At 65.3% G+C, this 16,731-nt stretch overlaps 6 protein-coding genes across 6 annotated transcripts in view; 1 reads left to right on the forward strand and 5 right to left on the reverse strand.

Annotated features, from left to right (window-relative positions):
• AEP1 (asparaginyl endopeptidase) overlaps nt 1-643 on the reverse strand; it is a gene marked incomplete at its 5' end in the record, with an annotated part of 3,139 nt that extends 2,496 nt beyond the window's left edge. The window contains 2 exons of the mRNA XM_005787569.1: nt 123-389; nt 488-643. Of these exons, the coding sequence (XP_005787626.1) occupies nt 123-389; nt 488-643 (423 nt within the window). The remainder of the gene's footprint in view (nt 1-122; nt 390-487) is intronic.
• A 5,746-nt stretch (nt 644-6,389) lies between these two features.
• EMIHUDRAFT_227754 (hypothetical protein) lies at nt 6,390-6,836 on the reverse strand (the record flags this gene model as incomplete). Its single annotated transcript, XM_005787570.1, has 1 exon — nt 6,390-6,836. The coding sequence occupies one exon, from the start codon at nt 6,834-6,836 to the stop codon at nt 6,390-6,392; it is 447 nt and encodes a 148-aa protein (XP_005787627.1).
• Nucleotides 6,837-7,053: 217 nt separating this feature from the next.
• Nucleotides 7,054-7,425, forward strand: EMIHUDRAFT_110892 (hypothetical protein; the record flags this gene model as incomplete). The annotated part of the gene is made up of 1 exon (XM_005787571.1): nt 7,054-7,425. The coding sequence occupies one exon, from the start codon at nt 7,054-7,056 to the stop codon at nt 7,423-7,425; it is 372 nt and encodes a 123-aa protein (XP_005787628.1).
• Nucleotides 7,426-7,505: 80 nt separating this feature from the next.
• On the reverse strand, nt 7,506-10,626 carry EMIHUDRAFT_441012 (hypothetical protein). The gene is made up of 9 exons (XM_005787572.1): nt 9,976-10,626; nt 9,789-9,905; nt 9,663-9,711; nt 9,505-9,593; nt 9,367-9,431; nt 9,012-9,150; nt 8,591-8,640; nt 8,125-8,295; nt 7,506-8,050 (listed from the first exon to the last, which is right to left on the reverse strand). Exons 1-9 carry the CDS (start codon nt 10,583-10,585, stop codon nt 7,922-7,924), a joined length of 1,419 nt encoding a protein of 472 aa, XP_005787629.1. The 5' UTR covers nt 10,586-10,626; the 3' UTR covers nt 7,506-7,921.
• Nucleotides 10,627-11,108: 482 nt separating this feature from the next.
• Nucleotides 11,109-12,722, reverse strand: EMIHUDRAFT_227757 (hypothetical protein; the record flags this gene model as incomplete). The annotated part of the gene is made up of 1 exon (XM_005787573.1): nt 11,109-12,722. One exon carries the CDS (start codon nt 12,720-12,722, stop codon nt 11,109-11,111), a length of 1,614 nt encoding a protein of 537 aa, XP_005787630.1.
• Nucleotides 12,723-14,989: 2,267 nt separating this feature from the next.
• The window catches only part of EMIHUDRAFT_227759 (hypothetical protein), a gene marked incomplete at both ends in the record, with an annotated part of 6,364 nt that continues 4,622 nt past the window's right edge, over nt 14,990-16,731 (reverse strand). Inside the window, 4 exons of the mRNA XM_005787574.1 lie at nt 14,990-15,111; nt 15,211-15,666; nt 16,063-16,171; nt 16,344-16,409. Coding sequence (XP_005787631.1) covers nt 14,990-15,111; nt 15,211-15,666; nt 16,063-16,171; nt 16,344-16,409 — 753 coding nt within the window. The remainder of the gene's footprint in view (nt 15,112-15,210; nt 15,667-16,062; nt 16,172-16,343; nt 16,410-16,731) is intronic.

Genomic DNA, 16,731 nt, shown 5'->3' on the forward strand with positions numbered 1-16,731 from the left:
AAAAAAAAAAGAGACCATAGGGAGGTGAAACATCACAACAGCCAAACAAGAAACATTATTGAGGGTCAGCAAAAGAGATGGATGGCGTGGGGGGGGGGAGAGAGAGAGCCTCCGTGGTCCACAAAGTTGAGGAAGACGCGGTCCAGCTTGGTAGACTGCAGCACCTTGCCGCCGTCGAGGCCGGCGGCGTCGCCCGTCAGCACCTTGACAAAGGTCTCCGGCGTGACCATCGACCCGGAGTAGTCGATCTTGCAGCCGGCGTAGACGTCGGTGCCGGGCGTCCCATCCCCCGTCGGCTTGTTGAAGAGCTTGCCGGGGAAGGGGTTCATGTCGTCGTTTGCGACGTCGTCGACCGCGAGGGTGATGATCTTGTCCGGGTCGATCCCGTTCTGGGCACGCGAGCGCGCACAGTCGGGCGGGCGAGGGACGGCTGGGAGATGCGCGGGACGGGCGGCGCCTTGATCATAATCTGGTAGGCGTGGCACACGTCAGCCTGGTGGCGGTAGTTGCCGTAGCCGGACGAACCGGCGATGAGCACCGCCCAGTGGGACGCCTTGGCGGCCTCCTCCACCTCCTTGGGCGGCGTCCAAGCGCCGACCGCGTTGATGAGCGCGGCGCCAGCGAAGAGGGTGCGGTAGAGCATGTCGAGCTGTGCGAGAGGGGCGGGAGAGAGGCTCGATGGTGGAGGAGGTGGGCTGGGCGGGCGTGTGGACCGTGCGATGCGTAGGCATGTCAATGGTTGCAAACAGGCTGCGACCTACTTCAGCGGCTGGCCCGGCCAGAGTGCGCCTCACTTGCCAGGAAGTTAGCGGAGGGTCCCCCGCCCCCCTCGGGTAGGGGGGGGGGGATTCCGACCCTCCTGTGCGGAGTAACCCGCGCACGGGGAAGCTTCACGGGTTCGAGTCGTCAAACATTAAGCAGCGGAGGTATGCCGAGGGGTCAAGCTGCCGAGCCCAAATCACTGCTTGTGTCATAACGGGGGCCCAGCCCCTTGTCCGAATCCGATGAGTTTTCCGACCCCTCATCTTTAGTTAACGACGCCTCCCTGCCCACCACCTCCCTGCCCCACCACCTCCCTGCCCCACCACCTCCCTGCCCCACCACCTCCCTGCCCCACTGCCTCCCTGCCCCACCACCTCCCTGCCCCACCACCTCCACCGCCTGTGAGTGCTTGCTTTCTCACACCACCCCTGCCCCCCCCCCTCGCAAAAGAAAAAACGCAGGCAAGCCGATCGCGTAAACGGCGTCGAAAAGAAGCCCACTTGCGCGACAATCGCCGAGATTTGACCGCCGTCAACCAGGATCGCCCATCTTCCAGGCTGGAGCATAATGCTGAGCCTCAACGTCGTCGCGCCCTTGGTGTTCTCCTCCGATCCCAGCCCTCCGCCTGCGCGCATCACGCCAGACAACGTGCCAGAGTGGATGGAGGGCACGTGGCGGTTCCAAGCAGGTCCCTGCGTGACGCACTATAGCATGCTTTCGAACACCAACGTGCACCTCACAAGGCTTGCGGAGGGCGCGAAGGAGTCGGACACGTGTTCCTCATTCAACGGCGATCGGCCTGCACTCATCTCGTGCGTGGCAAAAGATGGCAAGATGCATACGACGAGCGTGGAGAGCTATGTCACCGACGAACTTGCTGCGGAGTTCTGGTGCTCCGCACTTCTGCACTGCTGCTAGCTGAACTGGAATTCATGCACCCTATAGCCCGCGCCGAGTCCGTCTGTGAATCGCCATAACACTTGACCACTTTCCGTGCATTTGGTAGGTGCGTGTACACAGCCAAGCCGATCGGCGGCACAACAATGGAGGTGCGCTCCTTCAAGATCGCAAGTGCCGCTGAGGGGGCGACGGCGGAAAGTGCTGCTGAGCGTTGCCCGTCCTACGTCTCAGCGACTGAGGAAGAGAAACAAAAATTCGATGCGTCTGTGATCTTCCAAGACTGCTTGGACGAGTGTGGCGCAGACACGTGCACGCTGGTCGACTAATTCTGATGGGAAGATCGCGCGCGTACCCGGGGTCATCCTCTGAGCCTGGTCGTCGGCGCCGCGATGCCACGGCGGCGCATTCGACGTCGTCGGCGCGCTGCCCCGCGTTGAGCCCCGCCGCACGTGGCGACGGCCGCAGGTCGGCCCGGTGCAGCGCGCCCTGGCGGCAGACTGAAGAACGGCCACGAGGGGTGTGTGATGTGCGGTGCGGGGTGTGAGGGGGCAGCGTCTTTGTGTGTGCGCGCGCGCGCCGCTGCCGGGGCCCTCGTGGTACGCCTCGCCCGGCCCCCTCCGAGGGGGTCGTGTCGGGGATTGAACTGAGGGATGGGGCGGGGATCCTCCCTCTTCCCGCCATCGATGCCGGGGCTCAACCAATCCGGAGAGGTCTTTACCATTCCTCCATACATCCTCCCGGCTTCATCGGCGCAAATCCAAATTGCGAAACGGGTCGCGCCGTCGCGGATCACCGACACCGTACAAAATAAAAACACACCGGCCGCTAGCTCACTGCACACTGGGGAGTGCGAGTAGGGGGGTTGTGGGGAGACGTCCGACGGGGGAGACAGAGAGATCCGATCGTGCACCCGATCCGCGATCCGATCGACAGTCTGATTACTGACAGTCAGCGGTCCCACCCCGCGTTGGTTTCTCGCATCTCGGCCATCGGCCACATTACTGACAGTACCGTAACGGGCGTAATACCGTATCCATTATTATCCGGTGAGATACAGTTTATATTGGACAGATTCAAACTACTATCTACTGTACTTGTTCGTTTCTCAAAACGACCGCGTCCACACTGCTCGGAGAGCGCTTTCGTTGTTAAGCAGCGCGCAAGGAACCTCATCTGCACCCGCACTTAGAAGGTCCGCGTGAGCTGCAAATGCCTCAGGCCCGCCTTCAAGCCGGCCGCAGTTCAACAAGGACAGCTCGTCCGAGCAAGGACAGCTCAAGCTCGCCCAGCCTGCCCTAAGGTGGTGTACGCCCCCCAGCCCACATGCGCATGCCCTCACCACGTCGGCCTTTCGTCCCAGCGGGTCCTTGGCATGGCGAAGATCGACCATCTCGAAGCGGTTGTTTGCCATCGGCTTACGACGATCGTCACTTATGGGCAGCTGCAAGCTGTCGAAGCCCAGCGCTCGCAGGCGGCCAACCCGCATGGTTTCGAACCACCAACGCTCACCACGCCCTGGCGTCGTCTCGACAAAGGTCTTCCCAGTGTTCCACCATAGCCCGCTTCCACGCGCCTCCCAGTACCACACACCGTGCAGCTCAAACTGCTTCGGTGAGACGACGCGCATCACCTCCACCCACGTGTCATTTGAAAAGCCTCGCTTCGCAGTTGCGGCCGGAATGTCGGTGCGTCCGCCGGGCACAAATTGCTGCACGAAAAAGCCCGCGGCGTACAGCGATGGGTGCGATTCTGGGAACGGCGCAGCGCAGCCGGCAGGCCCAAGCCACGCATGCCCCGTCGCGGGCGAGCAGTAGGGCGTAAGCTGCGCTGGCTTCACGCGGATTGGTAGCCGCGAGCGCCAAAACCAGGAGAACTTGCCCAACTCGATGGGATACAACTGTGCCCGCTGGTAGACGCCATCAAGATACCAGTCCCACTGTGGGAACTCGCCGCGGCGTGACAGTGCAAACGGAATCCGATTCACGACCAGGCTGCCGTTCGGGACGTCACATTTGCGCACGCAGGCATTGCGCCTCGGCCAGGCCCTGTCGTGGTGACCAGCCGAGGCAGGACGCTCGTTGCCTGTGGATGCCAGCACATTCCTCGGGCCGTTCCAAGACCGCGCTTGCCATCGAGTAAGGCTCGGGGGGGGGTCGGCCATGACTTTAGATGTGCAGGGGGGGTACCCCGAGCAACTTAGGGGACCCCTAGGGTTCTGAGGGCCGGATTTTTTTAAGACCTTTTAAGAGACGAGGAGGTTTGGGGGCTTAACTTGCCATTTAAGAGATTGCAGGCACGGGGGATCCCTCTTTTAAGACCGTTTAAGAAAATCGGCCTCGCCGGCATGCGTCGCTGGGTTCCGCGCCGTTTTCTCTAATGCTGCCGTTATTAGGCACAAACCCGCCTCTGAAGACACATCTGTAGGTCTGGTGCACTGGCAGGAGCCATACTCGCATAGGGGGCGCGTGCTAGCTGACTGTAGCCAGCTTCCCGGCCTCCGGCGTCTACCGGGAGCCTCCCGGACCATCGACCTCGGGAGCTCTCCCGCACCGTTTAAGCGTTTAAGACCGTTTAAGGAATCGGCGGCCCAGGCAGCCTTAAAATGGGCCATGGCCCGCTTTAAGCCGTTTAAGCCGCAGGCGCCCCAGGGCCCACCCTTTTAAGCCTAGGGGTCCCCTAAGCCGAGCACAATGTCGTGCGGCCGCTCTTGCGTCTTGGCAGAAGCGAGAGCGCAGTGTCCAGTGTTGCGGGGTTTTGCACAAGGCACAAGCATCTCCACGTCGTCTCCACAACTTTCTCAAACAGCATTTCTATCGCAGCCATTCGTGACTCGAACACACTCACTCACTCTACCGACGTGATCATAGTACCACAAGGGCGTAATACCGCTGAGCAAGATAGTGTGGCTTGCGCGTGGCCCTTGTGTCGCGCTCCCAAAGCGATTAACCAAACAGGTTGTTGAAAAAGTTCTTGATTTTATGGCCGAAGCCCTGAGGAGCCGGCGTCTTGACCGGTGCCGCAAGGGGCGCTGCTTCTGCCACGGGGCATCCGAGCTTCTCATTGTCGCAGCACCAGGCGGTCTTCTCGTCGCTCCACAGTTCGCGGGTCATGCAGTTGAAGGGCGCGGGCGCCTCGGGGTTGAGTTGAATGGGCAACTCAAGCATTGGCAACTCGGCGGCGGGCAACTCGAGCGGGCAGTCCATCTCGCAATTCGACTCGGTGGAGTAGAACTTCTGCTCACCGGCGCACCTGTGAGAGGGTGGAGCATCTCTCGACACGCAAATAGCTGGCTGCTCCACTCGTGACTGAGAGGCGCCCCCTTAATACCCATCCGTGAGGCATTCTGGAGGGGGTGGTCACTCGTAAGGCGCCCATGTTGAGCAGTCGGCACCAGCCATCGCTTCAAGCCCGAGCTCACGGGCAGGCAGTCGGGACAGAAGCGCGAGGACACACACGCCACCTGCAGCAGCGAGCAGTGTGCACCGGCGGCGCGTCGTGAGCCGCTCAGCGATGGGGTCGCCCGACTCGAGGTCGGTTGTCCGCATCATCGGCATGCGCTGCTGTGTGGCGGTGTCGCGCCCGACACGCAATCACGCAGATTTTACCAAAGTGTCAGTCCGACGAAATCGAAAATCGAAAAAAATGGATCCAGCTGGTGCGAGGTGCGTGCTGGCACGAACACAGGCAACACAGAATGGCCGCCGGGGGGGCTCCTGGGCCCTGGCGGCGCATTTTTTGAAATATCTGACACTCCACGCGCCTAAACAAAAACCGACTCTCGCGCCTATAGGGTGTGGATGCTGGGTTGAACGAAATCGGGGGACGCGACCCACCTCGCCACAGACGGTCCCGCGCCTCGCCGCTATGACGGGCACACGCCCCGCACCGTCCGCTGTGTGCCCGTCTTTGTCCGGAGTGAAAAGTCCAACGCGCTCGTCGGTGGCGGCTTCCCCCAACCTGCGCCGCGCTCGGCGAACCTCGACAGCGCTTTCGGTGGCATGCAGCTCTTTGCGACAGAAGCCTGGAGAGCAGCTCCTCTGCTGCTCACACACTCTGCACAGTTGACACAGCCTACTGTGCGGCTGCCACAGCTGTGACAGCGATGGGCTCGCCCTCACTGGCCCTCAGTCACTTGTGCTGCGGCTTGTGTGAGCGACACTGCTCGGCGACTGCCGGCACACTGTGAGACCATGGGTGTGAGGTCAAATCACGCTACCAGCGCTTGGTCACATCGGCCCCGAGGTCAGATCCATCTACTCTGTTGATGACAAGACTTGTCTACCGGCTGGAGCCGAGCAGGAGGGCCCGGCGCACAACCCCCTGGTCAACTCACCCTCCACACCCCGTAAGTGCTAAGAGAAACACTCCTGCCCTGCGGCTGCGCATTTTTTTGCCGGCGAATGAAAATCGCAGAGCTGTATCGAGATCACATCGAGATCACTCGAGATCACCGGCGCACAAGGTAAATGGCCTCAGGCCCTCAGAGGTAGAGGTAATCTAGACACCTCCTACCCGGCGCTCCGGGCCGAACCTGCCTCAGGGGCGGGCGCGGGCCGCCGGGGCCAAGAGCAAAACCACGTGCTCCGGCAGATGCGCCTGCACACGCATCACGCCGTGGCGGCGACTCGTACGCTCTCTCGGCTCACAGGTCTCCCCCCTGACTCTAAGCTATGCCACGCGTGAGCGTGAGCGGGCCGCCTCACTGTCTCCTAGCTGCTATGTGGGTGTCACTCCGCCTTGGACACATCGCAGGCGATGTTGTAGCCGCGCCTAAGCTCCTCCGAGTACGTCTCGCACAGCCCCTGCTCCCACACGCCCACCAGCGACAACCCCACGCGCGCCGCGGTGTCGGCGACCTCGACCGCCTTCTCCTTCTCCAGCGGGATAACATCCAGCAGCGCGTTGGCCATGTGCACCGCGTCGCCAGAGCGGAAGAGGGTGAGCCGGTACATGGGCGGCTCGTCGTTCGACGGTCTTTTCAAGTCGGCGAGCGAGAACGTGTCGGGCACGGTCCAGGAGGAAGGGAGCGAGTCAGGAATCGTCGACTCCCGCTCCGGAGCGATGGTTTGCATCGCCGGCGTGGCGGCGCGAGCTGGCCGCACGACGCCGAGCCCAGAGACGCTGAAGGCGTCGACGGTCGTCGAGACGAGCAGGAGGGAGAGGGCGGCGCGCATCGTTGTCGGCTCTGGCGCGTGTCCACAAAGCTCGAAGGCCTTCTCACACCCAAAAAGAATTTCATTCACGAATGAATTCTGCTCCTCGGACTGCGGGCGGCTTCTCTCGAGGTCTCGAGATCCACAAAGCGGCCACGAAATGCTCTCGCTGCTACCAGCGGCCCTCTCGTCGCGTCTTGCTCCCGCCGCGTCGCGTCTCGCACCCGCTGCGCGTTCGATGGTCGTGGCGTCCGCGCCGCCGCCGCCTCTCCTGCCGCCTCACCTGGAGGACCTGCGCGAGGAGCTGGAGAGTGGCGAGGCGCAGCTCTTTGACGTGCGCGAGCCGGGCGAGGCGGCCATGGGAATGCTGCGCTCCGCAGACCTCGTCCCGCTGAGCGCGCTCGAGCGCGGCCTCCAGAAGGCGCAGATCGTCGAGCGCTACCCGCAGGTCGACCCGGCTCGGCTCACCTATGTGCACTGCGCTGCTGGCATCCGAGTGCATCCAGCGACAGCCCTGCTGCAGCAGGCGGGCTTTGAGCGGGTGGTGCCGCTGCAGGAGGGCTACGCGGCGCTGCTCCAGTACGGCTTCGAGCCCAAGGAGGAGGAGTGAGCACTCGCTGCCGCGTCTATGCTTTTCCGCGCGCGTGCAGCGCGGAGAGACAGAGAGAGCTTGACTGTGCGAGAGTTTGTGTCTGCAGTGTCGTTGTGCCGACATGCCGTTAATAATCAACCAGTCAACAGAGCCAACAGACCGCGGGGCGAATAAATCAACACGACAACACAATTGTCGGTACGTCGGTGGCGAGTCCGGTGAAGGTGCGCTGCGGCGGGTGTGCCTGTGCGGGCCTGCCGACGGCGACGCGCGGGCGCTGCAGCTGTGTCAGCTGTCGGGCGTGTCGCCGAGCCGCTGCGGGAGCTGCCCGCTGGGGATTCGGCGAGAACCGCAGTTCGCGAGGGCAGAGAGGGAAGCAGAGAGCGGGGAGAGAGAAGGAGAGAGAGCCGGCCGAAGAGTCCATGTGCGTGCGCGTGCCATGCTGCTTCCTGGCGTGCCGCGCTTACTGGTCGGTCTGCGTGCGCTGTTGCCTGTTGGTGCGGCGGAGCGGCGCTTACTGGTCGGTCTGCGTGCGCCGTCCCGTCGACGTGAGCAGCGACGCGATCGTCGACAGCCCCCGCGCAACCGCCGGCCGGGTGCTGTCGCGGCCGCCCCGTGCGGCGGCGGGCGAGGGAGAGCCCGCCTAGTCGCGATGCGGGGAGATATGGGCGGGGCGGCCTCCTGCGTGTGGGGTGCCTGGTCGCCCGCCCTCTCCACCTGCTGCGCCCTTGCCGGCACGCCGGCGCGCGGCTTCGCTTCGCCGGGAGCAGTCAACGAGGGGAGCGGCCCGCGCGCGGCCTCGCGGCCGTTCCTCGCCTGCTGTCCTCGCGGCGTGCGGTGCGTGTCCACCTCGCGCAGCTCGCCCTTGGAGGCGAGCTGGAGCCGCGCCTGTAGCAGAGGAGGAGGGGACTGGGGAAGACCGTCTCGGCGCGTGTCCCAGGAGAGAGGCTGCTTGAGCGAGCCCGCCCCTCCCCTACCCCCACAGTACCCGAACCCATCCCCTACCCCCACGGTACCCAAACCCGCGCCTCGAGCACGCAGGCAGGGATCGCTCGTCTAGGAACCTTCTAGGAACCTTCTAGGAACCTTCTAGGAACCTTCTAGGTCTTCGCCTCGAGCACGCAGGCAGGGCGGGGCGGCGAGGAGGTGTCTAGGAAGTGTCTGGGAAGTGTCTAGGAAGTGCCTCGAGCACGCAGGCAGGCCGGGGCGGCGAGGAAGGGCGCTCGCCCGCGCCTGCGAGAGGGAGGGTGTGGTCCAGGAATGGTGTCAGAGGCGTGTCAGAGGCGGGTCGGAGGCGGTCTCTGAGGCGGTCTCTGAGGCGGTCTTGAGGCGGTCTCTGAGGCGGTCTTGAGGCGGTCTCTGAGGCGGTCTCTGAGGCGGTCTTGAGGCGGTCTCTGAGGCGGTCTTGAGGCGGTCTTGAGGCGGTCTTGAGGCGGTCTTGAGGCGGTCTCTGAGGCGGTCTCTGAGGCGGTCTTGAGGCGGTCTCTGAGGCGGTCTTGAGGCGGTCTCTGAGGCGGTCTCTGAGGCGGTCTTGAGGCGGTCTCTGAGGCGGTCTTGAGGCGGTCTCTGAGGCGGTCTTGAGGCGGTCTCTGAGGCGGTCGCACCGCCGAAGAAGTCAGTGTCCCGTGCGTGGAACGGCGGGGGCTGGTCCGCACGCATGGCGATCGGGTCGGAGCCCTCGCGCAGCTCGGCGGCGGAGCGGCGGAGCGAGTAGTCTGCGAGAGGGTCTACGCGTACGCTCGCCTGATGCGGCGGCGGGGGAGGGGGGGAGGGGAGGGGGGGGGGGGGGGGGGAATGGCGGGGGCAAGGGGAGGCGGGCGGGGGGGGGGCACCGAAAGGACCCTGGCCACGCTTTAACCTCGACTCTCTCTCTCTCTCCCTCTCCCTCTCCCTCTCCCTCTCCCTCTCTTCTCACTCCACCGCGGCCGTACGTCGGCTAAATCTCGGCTACTCTCGCACCGACAGGACGGGCACCACGCGAGACGTGTCCCCCGGTGCGCGCGGGCCGGGAGGAGGCGCTAGGCCTGCGCGCGAGCCGGGAGGGGCTGAGGCACTGCCTGCTGACGGGCGGGGCGGGGGGGCGAGCGTGCGCGCTGCCCGCGGCGTCGAGCGACATCACCAGCCTCGCGGTGATCCGGTTGACAGACAGGCCGAGGTGTGCAGTCAGCTGGCGCAGCTCGTCCGGCCTACTCACGCGGGGCGGGCAATCAAAGCAGCCGACAAGGCCGAGGGCGCCTCGCGCGAGGCTTCGGCGCCGGCTCGCGTAGTACTCCTCGAACTCGCCCCAGCAGATGAGCCCGTCGCCTACCACCTCGAGCCGTGGCCGGCTCAGTGCCGGCGGTTGCCGCGACCCGGTGTCGGAGCAGAAAAAAAGAATTCGCCGTCCGCGTCGAGCCTGCGGATCGTCGCCTCCACGACCGCCTCCACACACTCGGCCGGGACGCCGCACGCGTGGTGCAGCAGCACGTGGAGCTCGTCCGGCGTGACGTGCCCAGAGCCTACCCGTCTCAGGAGCTCACCGTCAACGCCGGCGAGGTGTCAGCCCGCCCGGCGCGGTGTGAGCCGAGCCGTCGAGGTCGCACGCGTCGAAGAGGAAGCGGAGGCGGTCGCGCCGCGTCGCGTCCGCCGCCACCACCGGCGCCAGCCCCGCCGCGAAGCTTTCAAACCCGACGCCGCCTTCGCCCTCCTCCTCGCCGGCGCGGCGCGAGTCCGCCGCGAGCATCGCATAGATGCGGTGGATGAGGGCGGAGTTCTGCGGAGTCGCAAAGGCGCTGATGAACTCGGCGCGCGAGATAATCACCTCGCTCTGCGACTCACGCTCCCGCTCCTTCTCCGCCGCCGCCGCGGCCTCGCTGTCCGCCGGCAGCGCGGGCGGACCCGCAAACAGGAGAGCGCACCCGCAGCGGGCCGCGAGGAGGGAGAAGAGGGTGTGCAGGTCGGCGCGCTCGGCGGTCGTCAGTGAGCACGAGAGGGCGAGGCTGCGCCGCCCCTCCCTGCCCTGAGACGCCTCGGAGAGCGCTGACGAGAGCCTCACCGCGTCGAACCCCTTCTTGGAGCGCTCAGCCGCGATGGCGGCAGTGTCGGTGGAACGGCGTGTCGGCGCCTGCGATGCGCTCTCGTTGTCCGTCGAGTCGTCGCCACTGGTCTGCCGCGGTGGCAGCTTGAGGTCAGTGAACATTGCTGCGGCTGCTGCTTCCTTGCGGTGGATGCCAGGGGGGGAGCAGGGGCGAGGTGAGAGCGCGGGCCGTTTTATTCTTTTTTTAGGGTAGCCTTCATTCTTTTTTATTCTTTTTCCAATCGCCTTCATCACCTTCGTACCTTTATACATATCACCTCAGTAGGTACCTTCGCACGCTACATTCCAGACAGTGACGACAAGCTAGATCGACAACCCCGACATCACACACTCGGGCAGGCCTGCAAGAAGTCGAGCGAGAGAGAGAGAGAGAGAGACTCTTTCACGCTGACATCCACCGCGCACCGGCACACTCCTGCGTCCGGGCCCAGCCAGACCCTTTCTTGCTTTGCTTCCGCCCCCACAGCGCCTTGCACCGCTCTTCCGCCCGTTTGCAGCTTGTGTCCAGCTGTCCACTCAGCTTCCCTTTTCGATCCGCCACGCATGCCTTTCGACTGGCTTCTTGCGTCCCCAGTGCTCAGATCGCGAGCACGGGAGCGCAACGACTCCTTCTTGCTCCGACTCTTCACCACAGCGACCAGAGGCCTGCTGCCGCAGAGCCGTACGTTGCGCTGATCATCCCTCCAAGCAGCCCGCCTGGTAGAGCGCCGATCCCGCCCGCAAAGGAGCCGGTGACGGCGCCCCAGGTGCCGCCAATGACTGCCCCGCTGATATCCGCCTTGATTACCGACTTCGCGTCCTCGCTGATTCGTACCGCCGGCTTGAACCAGAAGGCTCGCGAGCTGATCGCAACGTCGACGATCATCTCGGCAAAGGCGCGCGTGAATTCGTCTCTTGTCCAGGCCTGCTTCAGGGCCCCCGCGCCTTGGAGGAATTTCGCGGACTCAATTGTAGTGCTGACGTCCACAAAGTTCACGAGGGTGTCCTTCATCCTCGCACTGATTGACAGCTGTTTGACGAGTTGTTCGAACGCGCCGTCCAACTTTGAGCTCAGGCTGTACCTGGCGCGAGGAGAGAAGGTGACGTTCGCGCCGGCAATGATGTCGTCGTAGGTCTTCCCCTCGATGTTTAGCTTCCGGACAACCTCTGCCCGAAACAGCATCATGCTGGACGCGACATCTCCCCTGTCGTCTCGGCGGTACATGGTGTATGCGAACTCCATCATCAGGTCATGGAGCTCGCCGGGGCATACGTCGAAGACGCACGGCAGCGGAGGAGGCGGAGGGGCCTGCATCCTCGACCCAAGCTCTAGCGCAAGCCTCGTCTTCAGAGCCGCCGCCTCAGCGCTGGCCTCTGCCGCCTGCGCCTGCGCCTCCGCCGCCTCCTGTTCCTTCCGCGCAATCTCCATCTCGATTGCGGCCGTGCCCGCGATGGTCGAGCGGATTCTCTCCAGCTCGTCTGAAAATTGCCTCAGCACCGATTGGACGTAGTCGAGGGGCGGATAGGGCGGGCGCGCGGGCGGGTAGGGCACGGACGCAGACATCTGCTCAGCGTCGCTTGGCGACCGGATGACTGGTGACGGCGGTGGCGGTGGTGACGGAGAGCGGTATAAATCTTGGGTTGCTGACGGAGGAGGAAGGGGCGGGGTGCGCCCAAGGCACGGGCGAGACGAGTAGAGCGGATAACTGTCGTACAGGCAGCCTTTGCCCGAACAGGTTGTCTGATTGCAGAGAGTGAACGGCACTCCTTCTTCATTCCTCCCAATCTCTGCACAAGCGGCGACCGCCTCAGCGTACGTGCGCTTGGTGATTGGCTCTGCAGGTGGCTTGCCGGATGTGCAGGAGCGGCCCCTGTTGTAAACGCGCACGCAAGCGCCACTTCCGGCTACGTTGGGCTTGCAGCATTGTGTGACAATCCGGCGCAGTACCCTGCCCAGAGACGGATCTGTGATCTCTGCCCTCACGGTGTCTTCGTCTTGTCCTTCGACCAGGCAGGAGAGCTGGCCACCAGTCTTCGCATTGATGACCTGAACGCCGGCGCTTGGGATTCGAACCCTAGGCTGAGCCAGCGCGTGGAGTAGGAGAGGCAGGCATGCCATCAGGGGCGCAAAGGCTGTGCTTGCAAGTTGCCTGAAGGCCAACGGGAGGACGGCCGATTTTAGTTGAGACGCGTCCCACCATTTGCGTCGTAATCGATTTGCCGCGTCTCCTCGATATGTTGCCGCGTCTTCGTGGAGCATTTCAGTGTACGTACGTTTCTCTCTCTCAGTGTAGTGTATGTACTTTTAGCTTACTGGGAGAGAAGGGAGAGAGAGGGGGTTGTTTGTGTTCTCTATCTATCTAGGCCCCGACACTCTAAGGGCCCTACGCTCTCTCAGTGTACGTGGCTCTTACGAACAAAGGTGCACTGCTCACAGGGTTTGCGATGAGGAGCGACGCCGAAGGAACGATTCTTCTCGGGTAAGTAAGCGCACCAACCACTTCTCTATAAAACTGCTGTGTGGGCTGCCGCAAGTAGCCGCGGGCTGAGGATGCCAAGCTCACGTGCGCCAACTACCTTTCACCTGCCGGCGCCCGCCGCCGCGGCCGTCGCCGCCGCCGTCGACACCGCCCGGTCGGCCCTACGGTGAGTAAGTATATCTCGTTCGTTGATCCAGATGGGGTTGGTTGGGGAGGGATGGAGACATGGAGAGTTGTCCACAGGCTGACCTGCACGGGCTTATTCACCCACGCATTTCTTTTTTAGCCGCGTCCGCTTCTTTTTGCAGCAAAAAAAGGAGGTCTTGGCTGGTCTTGGTGCTCTTGGTCTCGCCGGGGCTCTGCTCCGAGAGACCTCGAGAGGCGCAGCCTGCGCCTCTCACGACGCTACCCACGCCCAAGCAACAACACCGCGACGCTACCCACACCCGAACAACAACAGCTCCGCAATTCTCGACGCGATGCACACGCCGCACCGAGAGTCGCAAGCCTCTTACGGTCGCGGCGAATGCTAGCTGTCTTCGCTGGGCGTGCCATGGCACCGCCCAGCCACATCGTGCCGAAGCCGCAAAACGATTGCCTGCTCAATCGCGCTGTCATTCGTGACTCGCTTCGCGCCTGCGTTGCTGCCACGGAGGCGCGCCGGTGTCACGTCCATGGGCGAGCGATGAGCAAAGCACATCGCGCGTGCTGCGCTCGCAGCCACGCCAGCGCAACGTGAATGCTCTCGTCGCAATCCCAGGTGCGAAGGCAGCCACCGCAGCCCAACAAGGCTGGCGCCGAGGCCAGCAGCGCGTTGCCACCTCCGATCCGATCACGCCGCGGTGGCGACGCCGCCTTTGCACCGACGCGGCTGCCTTGCCGACGCCGCACCAACCTGCAGGGTGACGAGCCGCTCGCGGAGCCCAGAGCCGGTTGGTGCTGTCGTTGTCGGCCGGAGTGTCGCCGTGAGAAGCACGCCGCTGCCGGGCGGCGGCGAGCTTCGAGATCGGTAGGGGCGACATGCGGCCCGCTGCGGGCGGCGACAGCTCATGACGGACGTACCTTTACGCCGCCGCCCTCAGCCAGGCTCGCGAGCTGCCACCAGAGGCTGCGCCACACATTGAGAGCCGCCGCAGCTCCGCGTACTCGTCAGTTCGGCCCTCGCGGGCGGGCTAGACGCGTCCTTCTTCCGGCCGGGCGCTCGAGCTCGAGCAGATCCGGGCCCACGAGGCGGGAACGACCGTCCTCGTGGGCGAGGTCGAGTCTGCCGGCCGGCAGTGGGCGCGAGAGGCTGTGAGATGCGGAGAGCGGCTGCTGGCGGGTGGGGTGGTAGGTGGCCGGTCGTGTGGAAGCGGTCGTGGCGGGCGACACACCGGCAGAGAGGCGACCCGTGCATAGCGTGTGGGTCTGTCGCCGTGCGGCGTGTGTGCGTCTGTGGCGGATGTGTGCGTGGCCGGTGTGTGGACGGGCCGTGCATCGGCCTCGCTGCGTAGTCACGTAAAAAAGCGCCCAGTCGACTCTATTTCAGCGCAGTACTAGAAGCGACCCAACCCCACCATAGGAGTAATATCGTACAAAGGACACGGCCAAAGGCCCGACACTCTGCAGCACACAAGCACACCACCGGCTCAACAGTCTGCTTCACACCCTGTGCGCAGCGAGGAGGAGCACAACACAAGTGCGCCGAGGCCTCGGATCGCACGTCCCCAGCCCCGCCCCACTCCCCTCCCGCAGACGTGGTTCGGAGGCGCGGGCGGCGAGTCGTACACACAGCCATCGAAGGCCTCAGGTTCTCGCCGCTCCCCCGCCCCTCGCCAAGCGCAAGGGCTCGCTCTGGTCTGCTCTCTCTCTCGACTCTCTCTCGCCTCGACGCAGCAGCCGCGCCTCGAGATGCGCCGCCGCCGCGGCCGAGCGTTCGAGGCAGCTCGCGCCGCCGCCCCCGCCGAGCCGCCACACACCTCCGCTCACTCCGTCGCGCGGCCACGCCGCAGCCACGCCGCCCGCCCGCCGCCGCCACACGCCTCGCCGGCCAGAGACGTTGGCGCGCTCACTCCGCCTCGTTGAGCTTGCGGCGCTTGACCTGGCCGACGGCCAGGGTGTCCTTGGTCGCGAGCCCGCCCTCCGCCCGGCAGCGCTTGAGGTGCGTGGCGAGCTCCTTCTCGTTGTTGACTGTGAGCGAGCAAGGGTGAGGGGCGTGAGAGCGGTGGGTGGGTGGCGAGCGTGGTTTGCGAGACAGAGTGGGGGAGGGGGGAGGGGCGAGCAGCGCACTCTTGCCGCGGTCGGCGTACGATACCCAGCCGCAGACGCAGGCGGACCCGATGACGCAGTGGCGCTCCGCCTCTATCTTTGTCTTCTGCCCCGCGCCGCAGGTCGGGCAGTGGTAGGGCCAGATGCCCGTGTGCTTGGGCTCGTGCGCCTTGTAGGCCGCCGGCACGCGGAAGGTCTCGCCGCAGCCATCCCACAGGCAGCGCTTGTTGTCGTGCTCGACGCCGTGCGTCGCCGCGCACGCCCACGCCGCGTCGGCCGTGTCGTGCAGGGAGTCGCAGCTTGGGCAAACGAAGCCCTTGCGCGGCGGGTCGCCGATGGTGTGGAGCGCCTCGTGCGCCCGCACGTGGTGGAGGTTGATGCTGCCGGAGTTGCGGAGCTGGCACTTCACCCACGGCTTCGCGCAGCCGTCAAAGAGGCACTTTACCTGCAGCCAGGCGGCGAGAGGGGCGTGTGGGCCTGCGCTGGAGACGAGGCGACCGGCACGAGGCTCGGTGCTCTCCGCGGCGTGCGGGGCGGGGCGGGGCGGGGCCCTCTGCGCAGAGACGGCGAGTGAGGGCGGCGGCTACTCTACTACGCGCGGCATCTCGCCTCGTTGCCGTTGCGGACCTCGCGGCGCGGCTCGAGCCCGGGGTGGGCGCGCTCGATGTGCTCGAAGATCCCCTCCGCCGTGTCACGGAACTGAAGGCGGGGAGGGAGGGGGGCGGTGGTGGGGAGGGAGAGGGGCGCGCGCAGAGGCGGCGGGGTGAGGAGGCGGCGAGGGGGTGCAGCGGAGTGAGGGTTGGCGGCGGCGAGGGCGGAGGCGTGGGTTAGGGTGGAGAGGGGGGGAGGAGGCCAGAGGGCGGAGGGCAAGACTCGCCTCGTCGCAGTCGGGGTTGATGCACACGAAGCCGCGGCCGCCGGGGGTGATGCTCGCAGAGGCGCCGCGGGTCGAGACCCGCTTCTTCTTGCGCTCGCCGCCCGCCTGCGGACGTGGTGGAGCGGAACGCGCGGCGGTCGACGCACGAGGGGGCGGGTGAGACGGGGAAGCGGCGCGGAGCATCGCCGGGCGAGTCACAGGCAGCCGTCGCGAGAGCAACCCCCGCGCCAACCCGCCTCCGCCGGCGAGTGTGTGGTGCGGGGGGCGCGCAGGGCACCTTGGCCTTGCCGCCGGTCGGCGCCTTCTTGGCCGCCTTCGCCTTGCGGGAGGGCTTGGCGGGCGCCTGCGCGACAGGGGGAAGGGGCAGTTGGTGCGCGCCACGAGAGCGACGCGCGCGGGCTCCCTGACCGTCAAGGCCTGCCCGTCCCCCCCACCCCCCCCGCCCCTTCTCCCCTCTAGCCGCGGCGCACCCGCGGCGCTCCCAGCGTCTCAACGTCAAAGTCGGAGCCGTCGCCGTCGCTTTCGCTCCCGTCGGAGACTTCTGCCACGCTCCCCTCCTCGTCCTCGTCCTCGTCCTCCTCCACCTCCTCGCCGTCCTCGCCAAGCATCGCCGGCGGCTGCGCAGAGGGGGAGGGGGGGGGAAGAGCAGCGCGTCAGTCAGAGGC

The sequence above is a fragment of the Emiliania huxleyi genome, assembly GCF_000372725.1.
Source record: "Emiliania huxleyi CCMP1516 chromosome Unknown EMIHUscaffold_141, whole genome shotgun sequence".
NCBI lineage: Eukaryota > Haptophyta > Isochrysidales > Noelaerhabdaceae > Emiliania > Emiliania huxleyi.

Excerpts from the sequence above, each read along its gene's own strand:
- EMIHUDRAFT_441012 (XM_005787572.1), bottom strand. The coding sequence starts at position 10,585 with ATGTTCACTGACCTCAAGCTGCCACCGCGGCAGACCAGTGGCGACGAC. Across the intron at positions 9,906-9,975 it reads CGACGCGTGCGACCTCGACG|GCTCTGGGCACGTCACGCCG; the intron begins GCTCGGCTCACA and ends TGAGACGGGTAG. Across the intron at positions 8,641-9,011 it reads GGACACTGACTTCTTCGGCG|GCGCGGGCGAGCGCCCTTCC; the intron begins GTGCGACCGCCT and ends TCCCTCTCGCAG.